At 35.5% G+C, this 25802-nt stretch overlaps 2 protein-coding genes across 15 annotated transcripts; one reads left to right on the top strand and one right to left on the bottom strand.

Moving 5' to 3' along the window:
• Positions 1 to 848: 848 nt before the first annotated feature.
• Positions 849 to 6015, bottom strand: LOC148783502 (DEAD-box ATP-dependent RNA helicase 39-like). 4 transcript variants are annotated; one of them, XR_016050148.1, is made up of 6 exons: positions 5480 to 6015; positions 3735 to 3922; positions 3301 to 3441; positions 2030 to 2158; positions 1763 to 1811; positions 849 to 1543 (listed from the first exon to the last, which is right to left on the bottom strand). XR_016050148.1 is itself a non-coding variant. In XM_088859462.1 (6 exons), the coding sequence occupies exons 1-6, from the start codon at positions 5577 to 5579 to the stop codon at positions 1497 to 1499; spliced, it is 630 nt and encodes a 209-aa protein (XP_088715588.1). In that variant the 5' UTR covers positions 5580 to 6015; the 3' UTR covers positions 849 to 1496. The 4 variants fall into 4 exon arrangements, 2 of the variants coding, with proteins under 2 accessions (XP_088715588.1, XP_088715589.1); XM_088859462.1 differs by having other exon boundaries at positions 2030 to 2134; XR_016050151.1 differs by lacking the exon at positions 1763 to 1811.
• Positions 6016 to 13211: 7196 nt separating this feature from the next.
• Positions 13212 to 22919, top strand: LOC18426177 (putative alkaline/neutral invertase B). 11 transcript variants are annotated; one of them, XM_020662394.2, is made up of 6 exons: positions 13212 to 13557; positions 15482 to 15527; positions 16001 to 16423; positions 19550 to 19981; positions 20838 to 21396; positions 22439 to 22919. In XM_020662394.2, exons 3-6 carry the CDS (start codon positions 16076 to 16078, stop codon positions 22729 to 22731), a joined length of 1632 nt encoding a protein of 543 aa, XP_020518053.1. In that variant the 5' UTR covers positions 13212 to 13557; positions 15482 to 15527; positions 16001 to 16075; the 3' UTR covers positions 22732 to 22919. The 11 variants fall into 11 exon arrangements, 10 of the variants coding, with proteins under 10 accessions (XP_020518053.1, XP_020518051.1, XP_011620446.1 ...); XR_016050109.1 differs by lacking the exon at positions 15482 to 15527 and adding an exon at positions 20129 to 20228 and having other exon boundaries at positions 13329 to 13557; XM_088859409.1 differs by having other exon boundaries at positions 13384 to 13557; positions 22580 to 22919.
• The last annotated feature ends 2883 nt before the right edge of the window (positions 22920 to 25802 follow it).

Raw genomic sequence — 25802 nt, 5'->3', positions numbered from 1 at the left:
AAAACTTGAAAATTTTGAAAATTGACGGTCCAAAAAATGCATTACAAAATACACTATTTCCAAAACTTGAAATGCATTTTTTTCTCATGATCATACATCTTGATGTCGGGATGATCAATTTGAAGATATTTGAGCATCAAAACAAACTTCTGCTATTGAAATTTTTGATATAGCCACAAATTTGATTGTTTAGAGCCTCGGCTTTATATAAATTTCTATAAGGTTGCAACCTTAAACAATTCAATTAAAGCGCACCTCCAAATTTTATTATAATATGTAGTTTTGTGGTAAAAAAATCTTAAGATTATCTTAAAATCTATTTTTATATCTAATTTGAAAATTTTGAACTCCAAAAATTGTTAAAATTAAGTAGATCTATAAACATATGAAAATCTTGAAAGTGCATAGTCAAGATAATGTGTTGGAAGATGCACTATTTTTTAGACTACAAAACTTATTCTTTTCATATTCATTATCTTAGTGTCAAGATGATCAATTATATGGTTTTCAACATTAAAACAATCTTTCCCATAGATTTTTGAAGTACATCTATAATTCTACATTTTAAGGTTGCAACCTTAAAAAGAGATGGGATTTCTTTTTTCTTGTTCCTATTTTTTACTCTATTTCTAAGTTGTTATCCCTTTTCTTTTTTTTCTCTCTCTACCCTTTCCTCCATTTTCGTATTTTCTGTATTCCTCCTCTTTCTAATTGTACATTCTGTATACTGAGCACCGAACTTGGGGACTGCCGTCTTTTGCTCCTTGATGTAATACTTAATTTTATCAATACAAAGTGAACCACTCCAAAAAAAAAAAAGGAAAAAAGAAGAGATGGGATTTCAGTGGTTTATTGCATGTAAGTTGTTAAAATATTTCTTCAATTAAATAAGCGAAACAAAACATCCATGAGATCTCTCGTGGATAAATTTGGCTTCCTCAACAAAATACCCCATTACCTAAAAAAAATCACAGAATTTGCTGATGCCAGCATCTAAGATGGCTTCTCAGCATTGCCTAGAGAATTTACTAAGAGAGAGATTGCTCCCCCACAAGTGAATCAGACTCAACTCGGCTTTAAATGTTCTCAAGGACTGCTTCTAAGCAGCTGCACTCCATCCCCGAAACCCAACTACCCGAAGTTTAGATGAGCTTGTCTTTACCCTTTGAGGTTTCCTGGTTTCCACTCTCTTCACAATTTTGGGCTTTGGAGCCATTGAACTCATTTGATTCTTCTTGCTCTTTGTTGAAACAATATTTTTACCCGCCATTGAACTCATTGGATTCTTCTTGCCCTTTGCTGAAACAATCTTTCGAGCAGAAGATTGAGACACCTTGGGTGATGACTTTGTCGAAGCTGTGCTATTTTTGGCTTTTGGTTTCAAATTTTTTGCAGAATTTGTGACCTTTCTCACAGATTTGTAATCACTCTGGTTTTGCTTGGCAACCTCAAGAGACCCCAAGCTCTTATTCTTCTTAATGGCTTCTTCAATCCTGTCAGCCAAAAGTTTGGTCTTTTTTGGCCACAAGGCTTGTTACTCTCCCTGTAACAAATTGAGAGGAAAAAGTTTGAGTTACGATATTTGAAGGCTTTTTTGTTCTACAAGATATTATCTCTATGAATTTTGTGCACTCCTGTGGCAACGTCCCAACAGTGAATCGAAAATTGACCAAAGATATCAAAATTCCACAGATTTTATGCCACCAGTTATATATTCACGGTGGGAGCCTGGAAGAAGCAAGTGAGAACCGAATGATCCCACCTTTTGCTCCCATATGAGCAGTTCTCCCTGTTCGATAAAGATAGTCGATCTACAAAAACACAGCACGGACCTCTTGTTAGCAAGTAGCACCCACACTCCTCTCCATTTATTCTCTCTCCAAGTCCTTGTTCTTTAGCCACATTGTGACTTAAGCCCATTTCTTTTTGTCAACATTCTTTCTCTCCCATGCTGCAGTAGAAGCTCTCACTCTCTCTCTCTCTCTCATGCAATAAAAAAAGAGGATCAACAGTAAGCAATTGGGCATACCGAAGTTGAGGGGAAGTCGAACATAATGACAAGGTCCACATCCAAATCCAGTCCTCGAGCGGCCAGATCAGAGCAAACCAATGTTGGGCACTCCCCATCATCGCTCTTAAGTTTTTGAGATTTTCAACCCTGAACCATAATTGAACAGATAAAATATGAACCCACTAAAAAGATGCATGCTCAAAACACAGTCATCATCGTGAGATCAGGTCAATTTATTGAAGAAAGAATTATAACTAGTAAAGGGGAATAAAAGAATATAGAATCATGCTTCTAAATTTTCCAAGATAAAAAATTAGGTTTTTGCAGGAATGCAAGGTTGCCTTTCTCCAGGACAGAAATGCAGGTCTGCCAATTTGTATTGGAAAAGAAAGGAAGAGCTTGCTGAATAAACAATATGAAAGGCTCCACTGCCCAGGAAGAGTCGACAATTCTGAAGAACTCTAATAAAGGCCAATTTAGCCAATAAAAACCATAGTTTTGGTAATCCTTTCTCGGTGGGTACATTTTGGTTATTCTTCATGAAATCACAATTGAAATGAGTTGCACTGAAGCCCAAGGTAATTGATACTAGCTCACTTCTGTTCAGCTGGGACCTCCCCAGGGTCCTACAGGGTCTGCTTCTCTCTCTCTCTCTCTCTCTCTCTCTCTCTCTCTCTCTCTCTCTCTATATATATATATATATATATCATTTTCATATGTATGACTGGCCTACATTGTCTGCTTCTCTCTCTCTAACTCTCTCCCTCTCTCTCTCTCTCTCTCTCTCTGCATGCGCGAGAGCGCATTTGTGTTTGTCAATCAGATAGGGACGTCATAAGAAAGCTAACCACGCATGTACCTAACACTTGGCTTAGCAAGGAGTCTGTAATAGTGTAAAGAAGTATAATTTGTTGTTCACAAAATGTATGGGGAAGTGTAACTTCTAGCATAAATTGTAAGTTATGCATTGTTCTAATGTCCCAAAGAATGTCATACAGATCCAAAATGCGTAAAATTCTATGTAAGAAATGGTAGATTTCAGTGGCATGAACCTACTTTCTTATAAGAGTTTGGTTCCCTATTGATGGGTCACTGAAGTAGTGGTAATTGCAAATGTCTAGAAGGCAAGAAAGATCTCATCAAGGCATATTTGCTTTTGGAATTTAGAATGGAGACTACATAATAATTTATTAAACAAAATTATATACGATTCCAAATGACCCAAAAAATTTCCATTAGTGGCATCATATGTTTATGTTTACATTCCATTGAAGAGTAAGTGAGCACACCTCTGTAATGGTTGCAGTGACCATCAAAGTTTGAAACCCTGAATCATTAGGCTTTGATGCACGGCTTCTCAAAGGTCCTAGAAACTTGCGAATTTCAAGTCCAAAACCACGATCGAACATGGTATCTGCCTCATCCAAAACCTAACATATATTCCACCAAATCCATTCAAAGAACAACCATTAAAGGAGATTAACAGGTAGAAAAGTATTCCCAATTTCAAATTGTGTTTGATACCCTAAGAGCTGCACAAAACTGTTTTCACACAAACAATCTACTCACATACTAGGCACAAATTACAAAATTGACTTTATAGAAGTTGGTCACTAGCAGTCATGGAAATTCTTTTCAATCAATCAGGAAACTATGGGCCACATAATCCCAAACGCAACCACCCATAAAAAAAAACGAAAGAGAGAGAGAGAGAGAAACCCACCAAGTATTTGATATCACCATAGATCATGTTGCCCTCGTTGATGTGTTGAAGGATTCTCCCTGGTGTCCCCACCACCATGTCAATTGAACAATTTAAAGAATCTTCTTGAGGCCTTAAACGGCACCTCCACTGATCATTATCGACCGAAACCTCGCATGATGACTTATAGACTTTGCCACTCGAAAAACCTACAAAAACCAAGACACATAAGGCCTCCAAAAAATTATAAATGGCCTTACTTTTTGTTGGGTAAATGAAGAAACCCGCTCAGATAGCTTTCTAGTAGGACACAATTTAATAGCACGAGGACGCCTAGGCTTCATTACCATGCCAAAAGTTGCCTCATCTTGTCTCAATAACTGCAACCAATATTCTCTCTTGCATATCAGTAACAAGAAAGAAAAATCACAAAAAGAAACCCCCTGCCAAGATCTTTCGAATTTATTGAAAAAAAAAAGGAACTCACAGCCAATATTTTAAATGTTTACAGGTTCTAAAATCCAAATAATATCAGCTCACTAAAGAACAAGTCAAAACTGCAAAACTAATCTCTTTCTTCATTTACTTTGCTTCTTGTTCTTGGTGTTTGCCTTGATTTATGATAAAATAATGATATATTGCAGCAACATGCTTTAGACAATCTTTCTCTCAAAAAACATGCTTTAGACAATCTCTGACTGAAAGTGCACTCAAATTTAAAAATAGACTCAATCCATACTAACTGTGCTTTTTTTTTCCCGGCACGTTAACAGATGGAACCCAAGATGTCCTGCTGTGGTACTCGCCACCCTGACAGCCAGGCCCTCTGGAATTCATGTAAAGCAACAAACAGGGAAGCAAACACCCTTTTCCAAGTATCCAAGCACATTGCTTTGGACCCCTCTCAAGTTTAAAAGTGTCTTTGGGGCAATGAAATGGTTACCAAGCATGCAGGAAGGTATAAGTCAATGAAATGGATGACAAATGTATCCCATTTTTATAGCTTCAACTACATTTTCATGAAACAGCTATTCTAGTAAATTACGTCTACTAAGGATAATAAGTAACAAAGCCGCATATAGAATATAAATGGGATGTCTTCGATGTGACACAAACAGCAAAGTGAATGTTCTATCAGCAGATGGTGGAAATCAACCTCAGAAACAAGAAAAATATAACAAGCCACCTATAGAACATAAATCGGAAGTCCCCCAAATGAAAAAAAACAGAACATACATAATATATTTTGTATATTATGATGTAGTTTCTCTTTTTATTTTTACATTGATGTTCATGAAAATGGCGCATAAAAATGGTATATCCCATTGTTATTTGCTATTGATTCCCATAGAACACTATCATAAATGCACCAAATAAAAAGAACTCAATAGAAAACAAGATAATAAAAGTGAATGTTCTATCAGTAGATGGTGGAAATCAACCTCAGAAACAAGAAAAATATAACATGAGGAAAAAAAACTCTTAAAACATAAACATCAAAACGAAAAAAGCCATCAACGAATACATTCTTAAAAAAAGTATTCTTAAAAAAAAATAAAAGAAAAAACAAGTGCCAACTCCCAACCAAAAGGAAAAAGAAAGGAAAAGAGCCACAAATCACATCCATACATGCCATAAACTACATTAGCAAAATTTAGCAAAGCTATCATATACTCTAGCACTCCCATAATAGAGAGAGAGAGAGAGAGAGAGAGAGAGAGAGAGAGAGAGAGAGAGAGAGAGAGAGAGAGAGAGAGAGAGAGAACCTGAGCCAAAGGTAGCATATATGCCAGTGTCTTTCCAGACCCAGTATGAGAACTCAACACCAGACTCTTCCCCACGAGAATTGCAGGCACCCCACGCCATTGAATCTCAGTTGGAACACTTATCCCCATCTCTTCCAAAGCTCCCATACCCTCTTCTGATAAACCTAGCTCCCCAAATGAAGAAACCTTCCTATTCTTCTCACCATCACTATTAACTTTACCAGAGCCAATGGAAGAAGGAAAAGGAGGATTTTTTACAGTCAAAGAAGGATTTTTATCTTGTTGGTTTTTACCATAACCCTTCAAATGCCTTATTCACAGTTGCTCCAAGAGAATTGAATGGCGGTCAGCCTGGATTTGCTGGACTGGTTCAGCTGTAGAGGTGGTGAAGCACTGGGGCTTAAACTCAACAAAAACCCTAGTTTTTGAAAGTGGGCGTCTCCGAGTTGAAGAGAAGAGGGGATGGGATAGAAAGCTGGAGGAGAGACAGAAGCTGCAGAGTGTTCTTCCACCTATCTCTCCTCTCTCACTCTAACAAGAATTGAGACCTGGAGCTCATCCCATTTCCACAGAAAAATGACATGATATTTAACAGACACCATATGGTAGAATTTTCATTCGCTTTCTTAGGTTTAAAAGTTAATAAATATCTCTCTTTTTCCTCTCTTTTTTTTTTAATTTTTTTTTTACTGACCCCATCAGTGTTTATTGAGAGGCAATTTTGAATGTATATGCTAATGAGGCATGATGGTTATCACTAATGTTATTTGCTTTGAATTCTCATGTTCAAATTTTTTTTTGAGCCATATAATAGTTTATCTATTTTTAAGCTAATTTTTGTTCCCCCATGGGCATATAATTTAATTGTTATTTCTAAAATTTGTACGTATTTTATTAATTTTTATATTGATAACTAAATTTTTTATTTTATTTATTAATTTTTACATTATAAATCATGTAATATACTATTTTTCTTACAGTTGTCAATAATACATTTTAAATTAGATAATATTATAAAATATTTTTAATTTGTTATTATTTATCTAATAAAACAATTATAAAATGTAAACTAATAATTATAATTTCAGTATATAATATTATAATTAATTAGTTTGTAATAATTTTGGATTATAGTTAGTTAGGCTGTAATAATTTGGGTTTTTTTAGCGGATTAGGGTTTTTCGCCAAAACGAGATTTTAATGGCCATTCTTTCATTGATTTAATCTACTCTTTATTATAGTCCATGTATAATTATATGTTTTATCCATGATAATTCTATGATTTTTTTTTTACGTGATGCAAATTTAATACTTAAGTTTATACAAGGAAGGAGCATCTCAATATTCACAAATTGATGAAAAAATGAAAGTTAATAATGTAGTACCCTCATTTCTTATTGGATTCCTAAAAAACAACATTTATAATGAATTTTAATAATATTTTAGGATTTTTTTTAAGCTTTAATCCGACCGATTCAGTCGATTATCGATCCGGATCAACGATTCACGGATCCGGATCGGTTTTTGAGGTGCCCGGTCTGGGTCACCGATCCGCTTTTTAAATCATTGCTTTAAATCTTTATCTAAAAAGCAACAAAAATCTTCATGATGACTCTAAAATCATTTTCTAAAACTGACAATAAATTTTGAAACTAAAAAATGTACAGATCTTGCGGAGAGTGGGTGCTCATTGATGGTGGAGGATTTGAGTGTTGTTGGGGTATAAAAGGAGATTTTTCCTATGGAGGTTCTAAAAGATGCTGGGAGAGCGGATTGTGCAAGGAGGGTGTTGATGAGATCTTTTTCTCCACCCTCAAATGATCTCTTTGGGCTGGGAGATTGGCTTAAGAGAACATGGGATTTATCTTATGAATCTAAGGTGAAGAGTATTGGTGATAATCGTTGTGTGTTCTTGTTAAAATTTTCAAAAGATGCTTGTTGTACCTTGAGAAGAAGAAGGCATTGGACGCTTAAAGGTAAGTTTCTATTTATAGATTTTTGGAAGCCTAATGATTATACTCCTTTTGTTATGATAAAGTCCCAGTGGGTGATTTTTAAGGGGATTACGATTTGTGCTTGTAAATATATTTTTAAAATGGTGGTTTCTTAGATAAGGCTAAATGGGGGGGTATCTTGAATGGAGGGATGATGTTGGAAATAGAAGGGGATAAGAGTGGGGATAATTTGACTATTATGCCTATGTTATCATTACTTAGATTGTGTGGGGATAAGGAAAATGAAAACATACATGGGAAAGGAAGTATATCTCTTGGAACTGGACGGTTGGAGGGTTGGAAAGAGGAAAATAGGATTGAGGTGACAAGTGGAGATATATCTAGGGATTTGGTTCCCTTTGTTAATCGTACCGAACTTGAGGAAGGGAGGAATTCTGAATACAGGGCCATGAGGAGGGTCCTTTGAGAAATTGGACCAAGCTTTAGTAGAAGTCTTCGTTCTTGCTGTTAGTTTATCTAGTAGGGTGGAGTTCAAACTATTTGTTGGATCTCTGTCAATTCTTGATGAGGAGGCTTCTGTCATTTCGAAAAGCAACTCAGATGAGGGAGATGAAAGAAAGCCGTCACAGCTTCAAGGGTTGTTGATTGTCCATCGATCAGGAGCTGCCACTATCTATGACTTTGTCTTATGATGGAGAGATTGCTGGCGATTCCGATAGTGAAGTAGAGGGTGTCCAACCTCTACAAGTTTTACTGGCTACTGATGGTATGGATGTGACGGAGGAGGTAATTGCGGTGGAGGCAACCTAGGTTGAAGTACCAATAGATGGTGTTCAGTTGAAAGTGGGTGAGGGTGGAACAGAAGGGATGCTAAGGGATGGATCGAATGATAGGGGGAGACAGATCGTGGGGGAGAATGGAGAGGTGGGTGAGAATAAGGACCTGGGTGATCGGGAAAGGGCTGGTGAAGATAATAAGATAAAGGAGATGTTTAGTGATTTGGGAGCATCTTTTGATGTTACCATAGGTCAGGTCTTGTAAGTAATGAATGAGTGTTTCAAGATGAAGAAGAAAAACAAAGATGTTGGAGATGTGAAGCTTGGGAATAAGATTAGTAAAGATAATGTCAAATGAAAGAAGACAGTGCGGGGTGCAGGGTTACCTCTTCGTATTTTTTCAAGGATTGCTGCTAAAAGACCAAGTCAGTTGAACATGGGGATTCAGATTTTGGAAAATATTGAGGACGTGGTAAACCTGGAAAGTAGCAAGGAAAGTGGTTTGGTGGAGGAGGGAGGGCCATCGACCAATCTTTCTTATGAAAGTTCTTGACTGAAATGTGCGTGGTTTGAGAGAAGTATAGTGTAAAAGGGGAGTTTTGCTTCTGGTTAGGCAACATAAACCAGAAATCATGATATTGTAGGAGATTAAGCTCCCTAAACCGGCTGTTAATAGTGTTAGTGAGGTATGGGGTGGAGGTTTTGTGGGTTTTGCTGGTATACAAGCAGTAGGTGCATCTAGGGTCTTTGGGTTGTTTGGGATTCGCCGATTATGTTGTGTTTGGATGTTCTTGAAATGAAACATTTTTTTGTTGTTGTTTTTGTAGAAAATGGTGGGAAGTTCAAGTGGGTGTTGGTTAATGTTTTTGGTCCTCTTACTAATGTTTTGAGAGAATCCATATTAAATGAAATTTCTGTTTTGGTTAATGATTTAAATTTACCATGGTGTTTAGGAGGTGATTTTAATATGGTAAAATGGTATGCTAAGATCTTCGAAAAATCCTATCAATGTTGCTATGAGATGCTTCAATAATTTCATTATCCAAAATGAGCTGATTGATTTGCCAATTAATGGAACTAAGTTCACATGGTCAAATAGTTGTTCAAATAATTACATTATGAGCAAAATTGATCGTTTTTTTATTCCTTGAAGATGGGAGGAGATTTTTCTTCTTGCAAGAGTTGTAGCTCTCACAAAGCTATCATCATACCATATCCCATTACTTTTGATTAAAAAATAATTATTTCAAAGGCTCTAAGCCTTTTCGTATAGAGAAGGTGTAGCTTGAGGACAATGAGGTTGTGGAGATGATTAAAAGATCATCGTGTAATGTCATCGTTCCAGGATCGTTTGGCTTTCAAGTTCATAATAAATTTATTAATATTAAGCATATGTTATCATAATGGAGGAAAGAAAAGAATTTCCCAATTAAAAATAAGACTGATGAATGTTTGAGGGGCTTGGATGTGATTGAGACTTCAATCCAAATTAGGGGCTATATTTTGTACGAGGAAGAATTTAGAAAGGGATTATATGTTATGTAAAATGAGTCGGAATTTACAATTGGAGGAGATGTATTGGAAGCAAAGATTTCGTGTGAAATGGTTAAAGTGATGCAAATACAAAGCTCTTTCATGCAATAACAAGTTCGGGAAGGAGAGAAAACTATATTTCGGCTATTGCCTTTGAAGGCGTAGATAGGAATGATGGAAGGAATGGGAGTTGGAATTTGTTAAGCATTTTCTAAAAGTTTTTACTAGTGAAATGCCCTTTAAAGTAAAATATCAGGGTGTGGAATTTCGGAGATTATCTACTAACATGGTGGAAAGCTTGGAGGTGATGGTTGGTGAGAAAGAATTAAATGCAATAGTTTTTACTATGTTAGGTGATAAGACTCTGGGGTAGATGGATTTCCATTAAGTTTCTTTCAAATGTTTTGGGATAGTGTTAAATTGGGTTTGTTGCTTATGGTGCAAGAATATTTTCATAGGGGTTTTGTTCATAAGGGGATAAATACAACTGTTATTGCTTTGATCCCGAAGCAATCAAGTGTATCGATAATCTCTAATGTTCGGCTGATCAGTTTATTAACTAGTATTTATAAGATTATTGCAAAAACTTTGCTAAGAAGGTTAAAAATTATTTTACACTGTGTTATTTTTGGGCCACAATCAACTTTCATTAGAGATCGGGTGATTATTGATGGTATTCTAATTGTCCAATAGTGTATCCATTACATGAAGTTAAATAGCGAACCAAGATTTGTGTTGAAATTGGATATAGATAAGGCATATTTGGATATGGAGAAGGCATATGATATGGTTGAATGGGAGGTGATTTTCGAAATTATGAGAGGGATGGTTTTTGGGGAGAGGTGGATATCGTGGATAAATGAGTATATTTCTAATGTGCATTTCTCAGTTTTTGTAAATGGGAGTCCAAAGGGATTTTTGGAGAGACAAGGAGTTTGCTCCAGGGAGACCCTTTATCTCATTTTTTGTTTACCACGGTGTCATAAACTTTTAGTCTGATAGAGTAGAATGTGGCATTGGGAAAGCGATTTTAAGGTTTTAAGGTTGTCACAAACACTGATTTGGTTGTTTCACATATGCAATATGCAGATGATATTTTACTTTTTTGTTGGGTGAATATGGAAGAAGTGTGCAGTATAAAGACGATGTTACAATGTTGTGAAATGGTTTTGAGAATAAAGATGAATTTTCATAAAACAAATGGTTGGAAGGAGAAGTTCACAAGACTTAATTGAGACCTTGGCTGAGGTGGTGGGGTATAGAGTTGATAGTTTTCCTATCAAGTATTTAGGAATACCTATTTTGAATTTTAAGCTGCCAAAGTCTGTATGGGAACCAGTGGTTCGGCGAGCTCATACTAAGCTAGACTTATGGAATACAAAATTTATCTTTGGGAGATAGGCGTACTCTTATTCAAGCATATCTTTCCGATTTTCCAATTTATGTGATGTCGTTGTTGGTCATGCCATCTTCAGTGAGCAAGTATTTTGAAATAACTAATGAGAAATTTTATTTGGGGCTCTCATAGTGATGACTGTAAATACCACTTGATTAATTGGGATATGGTATGCACACCAGAAAAGATGGGGTATGGGTATTAGAAGGGTGAAATTAGTTAATTAAGTATTATTGGCAAAACGGTGGTGGCATTTTAGAATGTGGGGGGATCGGTTATGGTGTGAGGTTTTGGCTACTAAATATGGTTTGGATATTGTTTTTCAGATGTAAGAAGATGGCAAATTGTTCTTGTGTTTAGAGAGGAATTTGAGTGGAGAGTTTTTATTCTTAGCAGTTTGAGGTGGATTCTTGGTAGTGGAAATTCAATACTTTTTTGGCATCGTAGATGAGTAGAAGGTGAAGCTTTAAAATACCAATTTTTTTATCCCTTTTGATTTGTCAACCAACAAGGAGTTGATAGTGGCCGAGATGTTGGATATGCGACGTGGGGTAGCCCAGTGGAATGTACATCTCTCTCGAATTCAGGTGCTAGATACAGTGATTCAACAATTTGCATAAATAATGTCTCTTATTCATGGGAGGTGTCTTTCACAGTTTATGGATGAAGAAATTATTTGGGAAGCCCAGGATGATGGTCAATTCAACGTGTGATCTGCATATGATCTATTATTTTATGACAGATTAAGGTGGAGATGGGAGTCATTGCATAAGATTTGGAAATGGGTAGTACCTTTGAAAGTGAGAAGTTTCTTGTGGATACTTTTCCAAGGCAAAAGTTTAACTGTGGATAATCTTATCAAGAGGGCTAGAGTGGTGGTAAATGTGTGTTTATTATGTAAAGAAGATGTTGAAAGTAGTGATCATTTGTTTTTACATTGCTGTTTTTTTATAATATATGGTGTTAATTGTTTTAGATGCTTATGGTTACATTGGAGAATCATACTCAGGTATTGGACTATTAAAATTTTATAAGGCTCATGGATGTTGAAAAACAATTTGGCAGATTGCCAGGCTGCGGTTTTGTGGTAGTTATGGAAGGAGAGAAATGACAGGGTATTTGAAGGTAAATAATCGGATGTTGGGGTGATCAAGAGGAGAATTATGCACACTATATGGAGCTGGTTATTTATAACAAAAGAGGGCTTTGGTGTGACTGAGGTTGATTAACTTAAATTTGTCAAATCTTATACGATTGAAAACAATTAAGGCTCAACCAGCTTGAGTTTGGTATCTGCCTCCACATGAATCTATTCAGTTAAACTTCGAAGGAAGTTCACATGAGAATCCTGGGCCAACTGGGTTTGGAGGGGTGATTAGGAATTCTAATAGGGAAGTTCTTCGATGTTCTGGTGGACCATGTGGAAGAACTACGGCCAATGCAGTGGAAATTGAAGCTGCTCTCCAAAGTTTGTGTATTTTGCATCAAAATTTGAGGACTCTTTCATGTATTTATCGAGGGTGATTCTTTGAATATAATCAATTGGTGCAAAAAAGGAGTCAAGATCACCTTGGATTTTAAAAAATAAATTGATGAATATATATATATTTATTACACATATGTGAGCACTTACTTCTAGGGCGAGATTGATGGTCAAAAACACTATTTTTAGAGCTTGAAGTCCTTTTTTTTTTTTTACAACCATAATGTTCAAGTTATGTAGAGGTTTTACCATGCTTGAATTGCAATTTTTGGTGAGTTATGAGGTGAGGTTTTATTTATCGGTGTAGTTGACATACACATGCTTCAGTAGCTATAGAGGTAAGGTGAACCTTCAAAATTTATCATGGTATATAATTTTGATGTAAAATGCTTTTAGGATTATCTCAAAATCTATTTTTATATTTAATTATAAAATTTTAAATTTAAAAAATAGTTAAAATCAAGTAGATATATAAACTTACAAAAATTGTGTAAATGGACAGTATAGATAATATGTTGTAAAGTACATTATTTCTTAAACTTAAAATATTTTTATTTTTTATGACCATGTACCTTGATGTCGAGATTATCAAACAAAGGGTTTTTCAACATTAAAAGTATCTTTTCGTATGGATTTTTTAGGTGCATCCGTAGTTCTACATTATAAGTTGCATATTTATACAAACTTTTTCCTTTATTTATTTTTTATGGGGCTGCAGCTCATCAAACAATTTTAAAGGAGAATCAGTTCCCTGTAAGTGTGGGTTTTAGAGAGAGAGAGAGCGCGAGTGAGAGAAATTTTTACAGAGAGAGAGAGAGGGGACCTGCTAGTGTGGCAGGAGGACCAGGCTCCATTTGTACGGAGACGCCCACTCTGTCCGATTCCCATGGCGATACCATTGCTCATCATCTCTCATCTCAACTCTCTCGACACAGGTATTTTCAAATTCAGTTCTCTCTCATCGTTCTCTCTCTCTCTCTACCTCTACAGGTATGGAAAATCCCAGCTCTCTCTCTCTAAATCCCTTTATTCTGCAAGTTCCATGATCAAGGTTGAAATGCTAAATACGTATGATTTCTCTTACTGGGTAAAAGTTTATAATCTAATAGTCAATACTCCGTTGCTTAATGAAATTGTTAATTAGTAAGCAAAATATCTTTAAAGGATGCTAGTTATATGCTCGAGAAAAACCTACTTCTCTTCCAAGTTCCAATATTTGAAATGAGAGTAATGCTTAATTCTCCATTAGTGATTCGATCAAGGGGAAAATCCCCGGTTGTCTGAGCGAGCTAAGAACCATAAGAACTCTGAGTTACTTGGTTGAGGAACGACCCATGATTCTGGAACTCCTCTGATGTACATTGTATTTTCTCCTTTTTATCGCTTTTTAAATAAATTTGGGTTCCATTTGTCTTTGGTAACTATTTGCATCTTACAATTCATCTCGTGAGCAATCTATGATCATTATTTTGTTGACCACAACCTCTTGAATTATTTTCTCTTCGATGATAATGGAAAATATATACTTCAGTTTGCGCCATTGATTTTTTTTTTTTCATATTTTTTGGTTTTTTTAGTTGGATTTAGAGATGCACACGAATGTATGCTGATATGAAAAGGGCGATTGTTATAATGCCTTTTTTATGGCAAAAAGAAGATGAATCTATATCTGTACAAGAGAAGTTATGCATGGATCGTATTATCAGAAATCCCATCAAACCAAACTGGGAAATTTTGTTACGTCTCTATAAACTTCAGAAATGTATTTGTATCATAATGCAACAGTTTGAACACTGTAGTAGATTAATCGGATCCAGTGTTTGTTGAATTGGTGCAACCACATCGTTTAAAGAGTATTTATTTTTTATGATACCATGCATTGGACATTGGTATGGAATGCGCTGCAAGGGTCTAGATTGGGAGGTGGTTCGGCTATGAGGCATCTGCTTCAAGTACATGAATGTGTTTTTCTTAGTTAGCATTTGTATTTCGTCGTCCTTTTTTTTCATTTACAATTTGATTTCACTATGGAGCATGTAGTTGAAAAACAAAGATTCTGAACTTGATGCAGCAGTGGAGAAATTATATTATCACTTATCAGACTTCCAGTCCATGAGTTTTGCATGGTTTTCTTCTTTTGTTGAGTCATTATACATTTCTTGAAGGGAGTGAGTATGCTTTAAGTTGTACATGGAATGACACATGGGGAATGAAACAAGAAAAACATGAGTGTAGTTGTATGTGGAAGTATAGACAAACATAGAGATATATAGCATAAAGCAGTCTGATAGAAGAAACTAAGAGTGCAGTGAGGAGGGAGATTTGAGGAGAAAATTCAAAGAAAGAGAAGAAACATAAAAGGAAACTATGTAATTTGAGTACCTTTTGAATAAAGGTACTCAACACATTCCCTCTTTGGTCGATATGGTTTTTTCATAGCCTGTCCTTGGGCTATGGCATCATGGTAAGACGTTTGGTTAGCATTAGGGAGGTCAAGTCTCTGACCCTTGAAGTTTGTCTCCAGAACACACTAAGCTTATGTACCCTTATGTTTTAGTTTTGTTTAAGCATTGGTCTCATTTGCCAGAGGCATATGTTTGGGATGTGCTTTTGGTTATATTCTTATATGTAACGGAGGCTTGAAATGCTTCCCTCGTAAATTGGTTTGGTTGATTTGCCAAACTACCTCAGTGGCCACTTTGCACTAATGAATCAAATAGCACAAATGCTCTACTTATCCTTTGGATTTAGTGTGATTTGTCACTTGTGATTTGCCCACATTTCATTGAATTACAATTTTAGATTTGTTGGTGGTCAAAGAGGTATTTGATATTCTGTTCATTGTTGTTTGGTTGTCAGGTTTGGCCCATGGTGGGAATGGAGCCAAGCGTACACAATGCCCGATGTAAAACATATTTTATACCTATATTAGTGGATGCATCAATGCATATATGTATCAATAACTAATTAACTACTTTCATACACATACATGTATGTATGTAATAAGCTGGGACATATGGCCAGAAATTTCTAAGTCCTGGTGGTAGTGATATTTTTTTTTGTTTACTTCCCATTCCTTCTTATGATATTGAATTTTTTTTACTATTATTGATTAAAGGGAAAAAATGAATCAGGACCTTATATTATGGCTCCAAGATAGTTAGCTACTGACCGACCTATATGTGGTAGCCAGGGCTTCTAAACTTCCACAAAACTGTTATTTCAAAGTGCTTTCTTTAGTAATATTTCTATTGTTATTATTATTATTGAGTAGAGCCGACCCCAAAGAGTTGGGGTAAGGTTGGGATGATGATGATTATTATTGTTATTGAGTAGCTTCAGTGAAAAAAGTTGACATAATTAGTGTTTCTTCTTCAGTGATCAGCAAAAACTTGAAGGTTCGTGAGCACTGTGAAGATTTACCAGGAGATTGAACTCCTCTTTGTATCAGATATGGGGCCATCTGATGGTATGGAGAGCACAAATATTAGGAACAGGGAGTTAAGGCAACATCAGTTGAATTATGAGGAACATATAACTTACGAGAATCCTTATCACGTTTCATCTGCTTGCCCTCAAGTTATTGATCCCGGGAAAAACTTGGCCTCAAATGATTCTACACTATCACCTTGTAAAAGATTAAATTCGTCTACACCCAGATCACACTCATATTTTGGCCTTCAACCCTTGGTTACTGATGCTTGGGACGCTTTGAAGAAGTCCCTTGTTTACTATTGTGGACAATCGGTTGGTACAATTTCGGCATTGGACCATTCAGCTGATTCTCTGAACTATGATCAGGTGTTTTTCTGATTCCCATGAGCTTTGTGGACGAGTTTCTCTCATAACTGTGAATCATTCTAGTTTGTGGCTTCTTTTCTGTGGCGGATTATGCACTTTGTGAACTTTTTTACCTGGTAAAGGATGCACTCTTAAGCCTAAAGATTGCCCATTTATATCCAATCGTCCTATTAATAATATATAAGTCTACATGATATATATATATATATATATATATATATGGGAAAAGTTTATATAAGGTTGCAACCTTAAATATAGAATCACAGATGCACCTCAAAAATCTATCGGAAAGACTGTTTTAATGTTGAAAAGCCCTCTAATTGATCATCTCGACATCGAGATGTATGAATATTAAAAAAAAAAAAGTTTTGAGTCCCAAAAATAGTGCATCTTGCAACACATTGTCTAGACTGTCCATTTTCAAGATTTTCATATGTTTATAGATCTACTTGATTTTAACCATTTTTGGAGTTTAAAATTTTTTAATTAGATATGAAAATAGTTTTTAAGATAATCCTAAAAACTTTTACAACAAAATTACATGTTATGATAAAATTTGGAGGTGCGCCTTAATTGGATTCTTGAAGGTTGCAACCTTCTATATATATATATATATATAAAACTCTTCAAAAATGAACAGTGATTTCGCCTACCCTCATCACCATCCAAACTTCATCGCGTGGTCACAGTTGTCTGGTAGTGTTGCAATTTTTATTGTTTTTCTACAAATACAAATTACTTGAAATTTGGAGTGTGTGTACATCTTAGTTAGTCGCACCTAATAAAAATATGAAAAAATAATTCGCAAAATATAAATTGACCAAAATACCCCCAAAAATTTATGGGGGTATTTTGGGCAATTTATATTTTACGAATTATTTTTTTCATATTTTTATTAGGTACGCCTCACAAAGATTTTACACACGCTCCAATTTTCAGATCATTTCGATTAGTTAAAAAAAATAAAAATTGAAATACTACTGGACAACTCTGGTCGTGCGATGAAGTTTGGATGGTGATGAGGGTAGGCGACATTACTGTTCATTTTCGCCTATTGACGTTTTGTACTATCTTAAATATATATATATATATATATATATATATATATATATATATATATATATATATATATATTTGTGGAAGATGTTAGGGTGAGCCCATTTGCTCACAGGAAGAAATGAGCCCAACAATCTGGGTCGATCTGATGATCACAGGTGTTCGGTAGTGTTTGAATTTTAATTTTTTTTCTACAAATCCAAATCACTTGGAATTTGGAGCGTGTGTAAATAAAAAATAGGTGAACCTTTGAAAAATATCAAAAAACTATTTTACATGAAATAAATTGACCAAAATATCTTTGACAAGTTTTGGGGGTATTTTGGTCAATTTATTTTTGATGAATTATTTTTTTATATTTTTATTAGGTGCGGCTTGATGAGAAGAACACACGCCTAAAATTTCATGTGATTTGGATTTGTAGAAAAAAATTAAAATTCAAACACTACGAGACATCTGTGTTTGTAAGATCGGCCCATATTCAATCTAGACCGTTGGGCTTATACTATTCCATGAGCTAGTGGGCTCACCCAAGCTTTTTCATATATATATATATATATATATATATATATATATATATATATATATATATATATATATATATATATATATATATATAGATATAGATATAAGGGTGTGGTTTTTATAAGGTTGCAACCTTCAACAATCCAATTAAGGCGCACCTCCAAATTTTATCATAACATATACTTTTGGTGTTAAAAAATTATTAGGAGTATCTGGAAATCTATTTTCGTATTCAATTATAAAACTTTAAGCTCCAAAAATGGTTAAAATCAAGTAGATTTATAAACATGTAAAAATCTTGAAAATTGATAGTCTAGATAATGTGATGCAAGATGCACTATTTTTGAGACTCAAAATATTTTCACACATCTTGATGTTGAGATGATCAATTAGAGGGTTTTTCAACCTTAAAACAACATTTTCCGATGGATTTTTGAGGTGCATCCTTACTTCTACATTTTAAGGTTACAACCTTATATAAACTTTTTCCTATATATATAGGTGAAATGCTACAATGTTTCGCGACCTCCACGGACTTGTTATGCCCGTGGCGGTTTATTGAACGGACCCGCAACGGACGGCGTCGTCTGTTGTGGTTCCGCGTGAATTTTTTGACCACCACGGACCTAGCGGACATACTAGGTCCGTGGCAGTCGAAAAATGCATGCCTCCCGATTTTTTCGAACGGTGATGAGTCTATAGGCGAAAACACTATTCATTTTCGCCCATAGTCGTTGCATAGATGCTTTCATATGTAGACATATAAAAAAAACTAAAAAACGCCTATAGGCAAAATGCTACAATGTTTCGCCACCGCCATGGACTTGCTATGCCGTGGCGGTTTATTGAACGGCCCAGCAACGGACGGCACCGTCCGTTGCAGTTCCACATGAATTTTTTGACCGCCATTGATCTAGCATGTCCATTGCAGGTAACGCCCCGGACATACTAGGTTGGTGGTGGTCGAAAAACGCACGCCGCCCGATTTTTTCGGACAGTGATGAGTCCATGGGCGAAAACACTGTTCATTTTCGCCCATAGGCGTTGTGTAGATGCTTTTATATATATATATATATATATATATATATATATATATATATAATATTAATAAATTAGTATATAAATATATATATTTTTTTGCCATCTAGTTTTCTGCTTGTTCAGGAATATTCAGTCATTTCAGCTTTCCAGTCAGTTTTTGTGTCCTGAATAAATTCATCATTCAATTGATTGGGGTTCTGTGTCTCGTATTTTCTTGTGATTCTGACGTGTTCTTTTATGTATTGAAGGATTATGTCCTTGAGTTCAATTGAATTGATCATTTGAAATCACTCTTGGCTTCCTTGTATTGGTTTGTAGCTATTACTCGACATAAAGAAGATGGCTCGTGGATGGCTGCATGCATGCACAAACATATATTATTCATGATTGATGGCTAACTACTTGGGCTGTGTCCCCCTAACTACAACTTTTTCACTGAATGATATGCACTTTGATCAATTCCTATTTCCTAAAATACCATTTGGCCATTGCATGTTTTACCAGGTGTTCATGAGGGATTTTATTCCTAGTGCTATGGCATTCTTAATGAATGGTGAGCCAGACGTAGTTAAGAACTTCTTGTTAAGGACTCTTAAACTTCAGGCATCGGAGAAACGCATTGATTGCTTCACACTTGCAAAAGGGGTAATGCCTGCAAGCTTTAAAGTGATGCATGATCCTGTAAGGAACAGTGAAACTATGGTTGCAGATTTTGGGGAAACTGCAATTGGAAGAGTTGCTCCTGTGGACTCTGGGTTTTGGTGGATTATCCTATTGAGAGCCTACACAAAGTCTACTGGGGATTATTCACTAGCAGAGATGCCTGATTGCCAGCGTGGCATGCGGTTAATATTGTCGCTATGCCTTTCAGAGGGATTTGACACATTTCCAACTCTTCTTTGTGCAGATGGGTGCTGCATGGTTGATCGTAGAATGGTGAGGAACTTTATTTTTTCTTTTCGTTGGAGGAATGGCAAATATTTCTTTAGAATTTTTTTTTTCTTCTTTTTGATGAATATCAGCTAAATATTAGAGTGTCAGAATTGTGATGTGTATCAACACACTTTTGCTTCTCATATGTAGGATTTCCCAAATCGTAGATTGTACTTAATGGGGGCATCCGGCCTTGGGATATATTTTAGCTGGTAAAGTGTCTATCTATTAAGAAAATAAATATAGAAAGGTAAACGATGGTTTGAATTGTACCCTTAATTTTGTCAATGTATCTGATTGACAATTAATAAGCTTTGCACTTTCTCGATTCTTGTTATATGCTATATGGATCTGCTTGCAGAATATGTGCAGTATCTTTTTATTTCCTGTTCCCAAGTTACACTAGCCATGCACTGTTATGTTGCTGTTGACTACCGATGCCCTAGATTCCATTGCAATGAATCTTTGCAGTGGTCCCTCCTCAGTGCTCATCTCTCTCGTTTCTCTTCTCTCTACCTCTCTTCTCTTCTTTTCCACTCTCTCTCTCTACCTCTCTTCTCTTCTTTTCCACTCTCTCTCTCTCTCTACCTCTCTTCTCTTCTTTTCCATTCTCTCTCTCTCTCTCTCCCAGTCAGAGAAAATGCCTTTTGTTAACACAATTCTGTTAGTCATTGTCACTGTTGATACTATGAGGCAACAGATGAACTCACAGTTAGATAACTACATGAGCTGGCACTGGACCCTAGTCATGTATTTCCTTAGGAATCAATCTGATTTTGTTGCTTCTAACCTATCTCTGCATGCTACTTTTGTTGGCGGTTTAAGTTTGTCCCTTTGACTATAAATGTTCTTCATACAGGGTATTTATGGCTACCCAATTGAGATTCAAAGCTTGTTTTTCATGGCGTTGAGGTGTGCACGTCAACTTCTCACAGTGGAAGACGGGGGAAAAGAGTTCCTAGAAATGATTGGCAAAAGATTGCACGCCCTGCACTATCATATACGCAGCTACTTCTGGTTGGATTTCCATCAATTGAACAATATATATCGATATAAGACAGAGGAATACTCGCATACAGCTGTTAACAAATTCAATGTCAATCCTGAATCAATACCAGATTGGGTATTTGAATTTATGCCAACTAATGGAGGATATTTTATAGGCAATGTTAGTCCAGCAAGGATGGACTTCAGGTGGTTTGCTTTGGGCAACTGCATTGCAATTTTGTCATCTCTGGCAACTCCACAGCAATCTATAGCAATAATGGATCTTATTGAGGAGAGGTGGCAGGATCTAGTTGGTGAAATGCCTCTCAAAGTCTCTTATCCTGCTATTGACGGTCATGAGTGGAGGATAGTAACTGGTTGCGATCCCAAAAACACCAGATGGAGCTACCATAATGGTGGTTCATGGCCTGGTAAGAACAGTTTTCTTTCATTCTATTTTTTCTATAAATGGTCTGGCAAGAACTCGTGTGGACATCCTCATTGAACCTATAAAATTGTAGTCCTATTCATTGTGCCCATGGCATGTTTGTAGCTTTATTGTGATGTTGAAGGTTAGCAGAGTTTCTTTTCCAAATAAAATATCATATGAGCTTCAGAATACAGATAAAAAGGTGTATTAATGTCATAGTTTTGAGGCAGTTAGAAATCCCTTTTTCTTTAATATAATATGTTGCATCATAAGAATTGAGAATCCAGATTATGCTGGTGAATCTTGCCATTTGCAATTTTTTGTCATAATTTGTTTTTGAAAGTTAAGTTGGCATGGAAATTTCCGAGAAAAACATATCCTTTTTGTAAAATCTTAAGCTTATACTGGATGCATAATGCATACAAACACCCATAGATGCACTATTTTTTTGGTAGGTACATCTTTTATCACATGGTTTGTTCATCTCCAGTCGTTGTTTTCTGGGAGCACTTGTTAACTCCTGAATTTCAAAAGATATAGAATTTAGTTTCTCCTGTATTTTGGAGTTCTTAGATTTAAAAGTTGAAAAAATATTGTCCTTATGTAACTGATCAATTAAAAAAATGGTCTTTTCTCCTTAGGAAGATAAGTGGATGTTACAAACACATCTGCTTTTCTTATGTGGCTTTTTTTTTTTTTTACTATTATACTCATTTGGTGGTTCCAAAGTGGATCTCAAAATCTCAAATCAAGAAAATCCTCCTAGGTAGGTCATTAGCTGGAGGGAGAAAATGGATATTTTGCTCTCAACGTGAGCATAACATGCAGTCATTTAATAAGAGGTTATAACCTGAAATGCACTATTACCGACTTGTAACTCTTAAGACGCTAGTCTAGTTTACAAAAAGTATGCAACCAAATCATAAGAAGGGTACTTGGCATATAGTTGAATTTCCTTGTTGACTTCTATTTTTCTCCTTGAGATTCACCCCTTTTTTTAGCAAATAAGCTATAGTCATAATCAACAAATTCCTCTTTTGCAGTTCTGTTGTGGCTACTCACAGCAGCCTGCATAAAAATCGGGAGGCCCCAAATAGCAAGAAGGGCTCTAGATCTAGCAGAAACTAGGCTTGCTAAAGATGGCTGGCCAGAATATTATGATGGCAAGAATGGTTGTTATGTAGGTAAACAAGCTCGAAAGCAGCAAACATGGTCGATAGCTGGTTATTTGGTCGCTAAAATGATGCTTGAAGACCCTTCACATGTTGGGATAATTGCGCTCGAAGAGGACCAGAAGCTGAAGCCTTTCCTCACTCGATGCAGCACATGGGCCTAGACCTATTAAGTTGTAGGCCTTCTCTCTCTTGTCAGGATCCTGTGATTGAAAGTTCTCCTGCTTGAGTGTAAGTTCTCCTGCTATTTGATGGTCTGAAGATGCAATTTTGGGTTATTGTTTCCTGGTCTTTCTCAATTGTGTTCGAACTCCTCTCTTCTTGTCTTTCTATATGATTGCGTTCTAACTCCTCTCTTCTTGTCTTTATATATCCTGGTCTGTCTCAATTTTCTGCAACTCTGAGATTATTCATGGGCCGGCACTCTTGCTGGTGCTTGGGATTCTGGGATTACTTGATATTGATCAAAAAATGTGATTTGTTTTAAGATCTTTTGGAAAACTCGACATTCTTAATGGATTTCAAATAATAAGAGATTTTATGAAAAAAAATCGTGTTTTAATCAAAGTATTGTTTAACTATGGTTTGAAATGTTACTCTTGGGTGTCATTTTATCTCAAAAATTTGCACTATTATCCCCCCCAATACATGTTATTTAAGAATTCTCTCTAGAATTTCAGTTAACACCCCTTTCTTTTTTATTATTATTTTCCCAAATTGCCCCTACTTCTGCCTTTATTTTGAGGTTTCGGACAACTTTGATTCTTCAATGTCTGAATTATGTTAATTAGAAAAACCTTTTGGATGAGATCCAAAGTTGAGGATCTGAAGTTGACAATTTCAGACCTTTACGGTTCGGAATTGTCTTCAACTTGAAGTTGTCTCAAGACGTTCGAGCTCCGAAGTTTGTATGATTTCGGAAAAATTACAAAATAGGGAAAACAAGGTATGGTAGGTGGGAATTTGTAAATAATTAATATTTGGGGTGAATTTTTTAAGTAACTTATATTTGGAGAATATCCACGAAAATAATTTATTTTATTACCCAAGCGGGTATGTTGACTCTAGTTGAAGGAAAGCATTGTTAACATTCAAGAAAAAACAAACCATAAAAAACATGATTGATTATTCAAGAAAAAACAAATCATAAAAAACATGATTGATTTTTCATCGCACTTAAAAAATTAGTGAAATCGAAATTGAGGCAATTCAAGACCCATTTGGGAGAACCTAATTTGAATATGGGGCATTTATAGGCCACGAACCTCCGAAACCCTATTTGTAAAGAAACTTCCCAAAGATGCAATAGAACCATCTACTATTCAATAAAGCATTGTGAACGATTTGTAATATGGATTATACAATATAAAACTACAAAATAACTTTTTAAAAATAAAATATATTACAAAATAAGTCAAAACATTAGTTTTAGATTTACTACCTTAGTTTCTTCTTTGGACTACACAAAACAAAACAAGGCACCAGTCAACGATCCAACCAATTAGACCATCTAGGCGGTCTTTGATGATTGTATTGCAATCCCTTTCTTGTGTACTTCACACATGATTGAGATGAACGATCACGGCAACAAGGTAGAACGTAGGGAATTCGACATTATTATACTCAACGCTCTTTGATGAAAGATTGAGGAGTATTTTCTTAAACTAAATTATGGAATCCATTATAAAATAATTGGATTTGTATTTTCAAAGAAAAAAAAATGGATTTTTGGGTTTCAAAATCTAAACTTCAAAAAATTTGACAATTTTTAGTCAATTTTATGACTTTTTTTTCAAATGCATGTATGGTGCATATGCAATCTGTATGAATTTTCTTGAAGGTAATCGCTAGAACGAGGGAGTTTACGTTCTCGAACAGTTCATATATGCCATGAATAGAATCCTGATATCGTATTATACTGATTGCTCAGATTCGCTCTCTTGGCAAGCCGAGTTACTCCAACTACCTCTGTGTAACTTGGGGTAAATAAAAAAAAAGGAAGAAATTATAAAAATTTATATAGAAAGGGAATCAATGTTTATATTTTTAGTGGAGATTGATTAGTTTTTCTTGCAATGTCCCCTAATTTTGTATTTTTTAATAAATTCATTTTAAAAATTCATTTTCGTTATTTTTTAAGCATCCATTGTTAGGTTGTTTTTGGTTTTATGTAACCTTTTACCATTTTTATTCTATCTTTTAATGTTTTTTGTGCATTTTTTGAAAAAAAATTCAAGGATTCATGTGCAAAATTTTCAAGGGCTTTTGGGCCTACTTCAACAATTCAGACTCGCCTACTCCCTTGGACAAAGGCCGAGTACGTGGCCAGAGACGAGTATGAAAACCCAGTTTATGCCATAAATGAAATGGGTCTAGTAGGATATGTTAGGATATAGATAAAAATCATAATGGATACATATCAATATATCTTTTGATAAGATTAGGATATGTATCATATTGATACATATCTCTTGATAAGATTAGGTAGTGTCTATTCATAACTATTGGTATTTATCTTTAGTTGTTATTGGCTGTATATTTATCCAAAATCTTGTATAGTCTTGAATGTTATAAACATCAGACCTCCCTAAAACTCAATCCCCATGGTATGTTCAGCGTCAAAGGTATCATGCTACTAGAATTCTTCAGTTTCAACTAGGCACAAGGGTTCTTCGGTTTCAACTGGGCACAAGGGTTCGGACATTGACAACATCGGACTAAACAAAATCTTGCATATTGTTGAATGTTATAAACATCAGACCTCCCTAAAACTCAGTCCCCATGATATGTTCAGCGTCAAAGGTATCATACTACTATAATTCTTCAGTTTCAACTGGGCACAAGGTTCACACATTGACAACATCGGATCATCCGAAACGAAAGAATTCGGGGGGCACACCTTGACATCAAACATACATTGGGGATTCAATTTTAAGACGGTCTGATATTCACAACATCGCATAGACCGAGAGATATGGTTGTTCTCTCTAGGTTTGATTGCGTCTACTTAAGGAGGTCGCTAACAACCATAAGAGGTAGGATTTACTAAGAGGATTATCATTCGTTTGACTATGTTAGAGATGATTTTCATGGTCATAACAATTTTAGATATCTTTTATGACGTAAATTAAATAATTTTGACCACCTTAATTACTTTTAAAAATCGTTTGACTATTTTAGAGATCTTTTCCCCTAAGAAACATAAATACACGCTTTTTTTTTTTTGGCAATGATT

The sequence above is a fragment of the Amborella trichopoda genome, chromosome 1 (assembly GCF_054954075.1).
Source record: "Amborella trichopoda isolate Santa Cruz 75 chromosome 1, AtrichopodaSantaCruz75HAP2 v2.0, whole genome shotgun sequence".
Lineage (NCBI taxonomy): Eukaryota > Viridiplantae > Streptophyta > Magnoliopsida > Amborellales > Amborellaceae > Amborella > Amborella trichopoda.
Note: the sequence above shows the minus strand (reverse complement) of the source record. Positions and strands in the feature narration are given on the sequence as shown.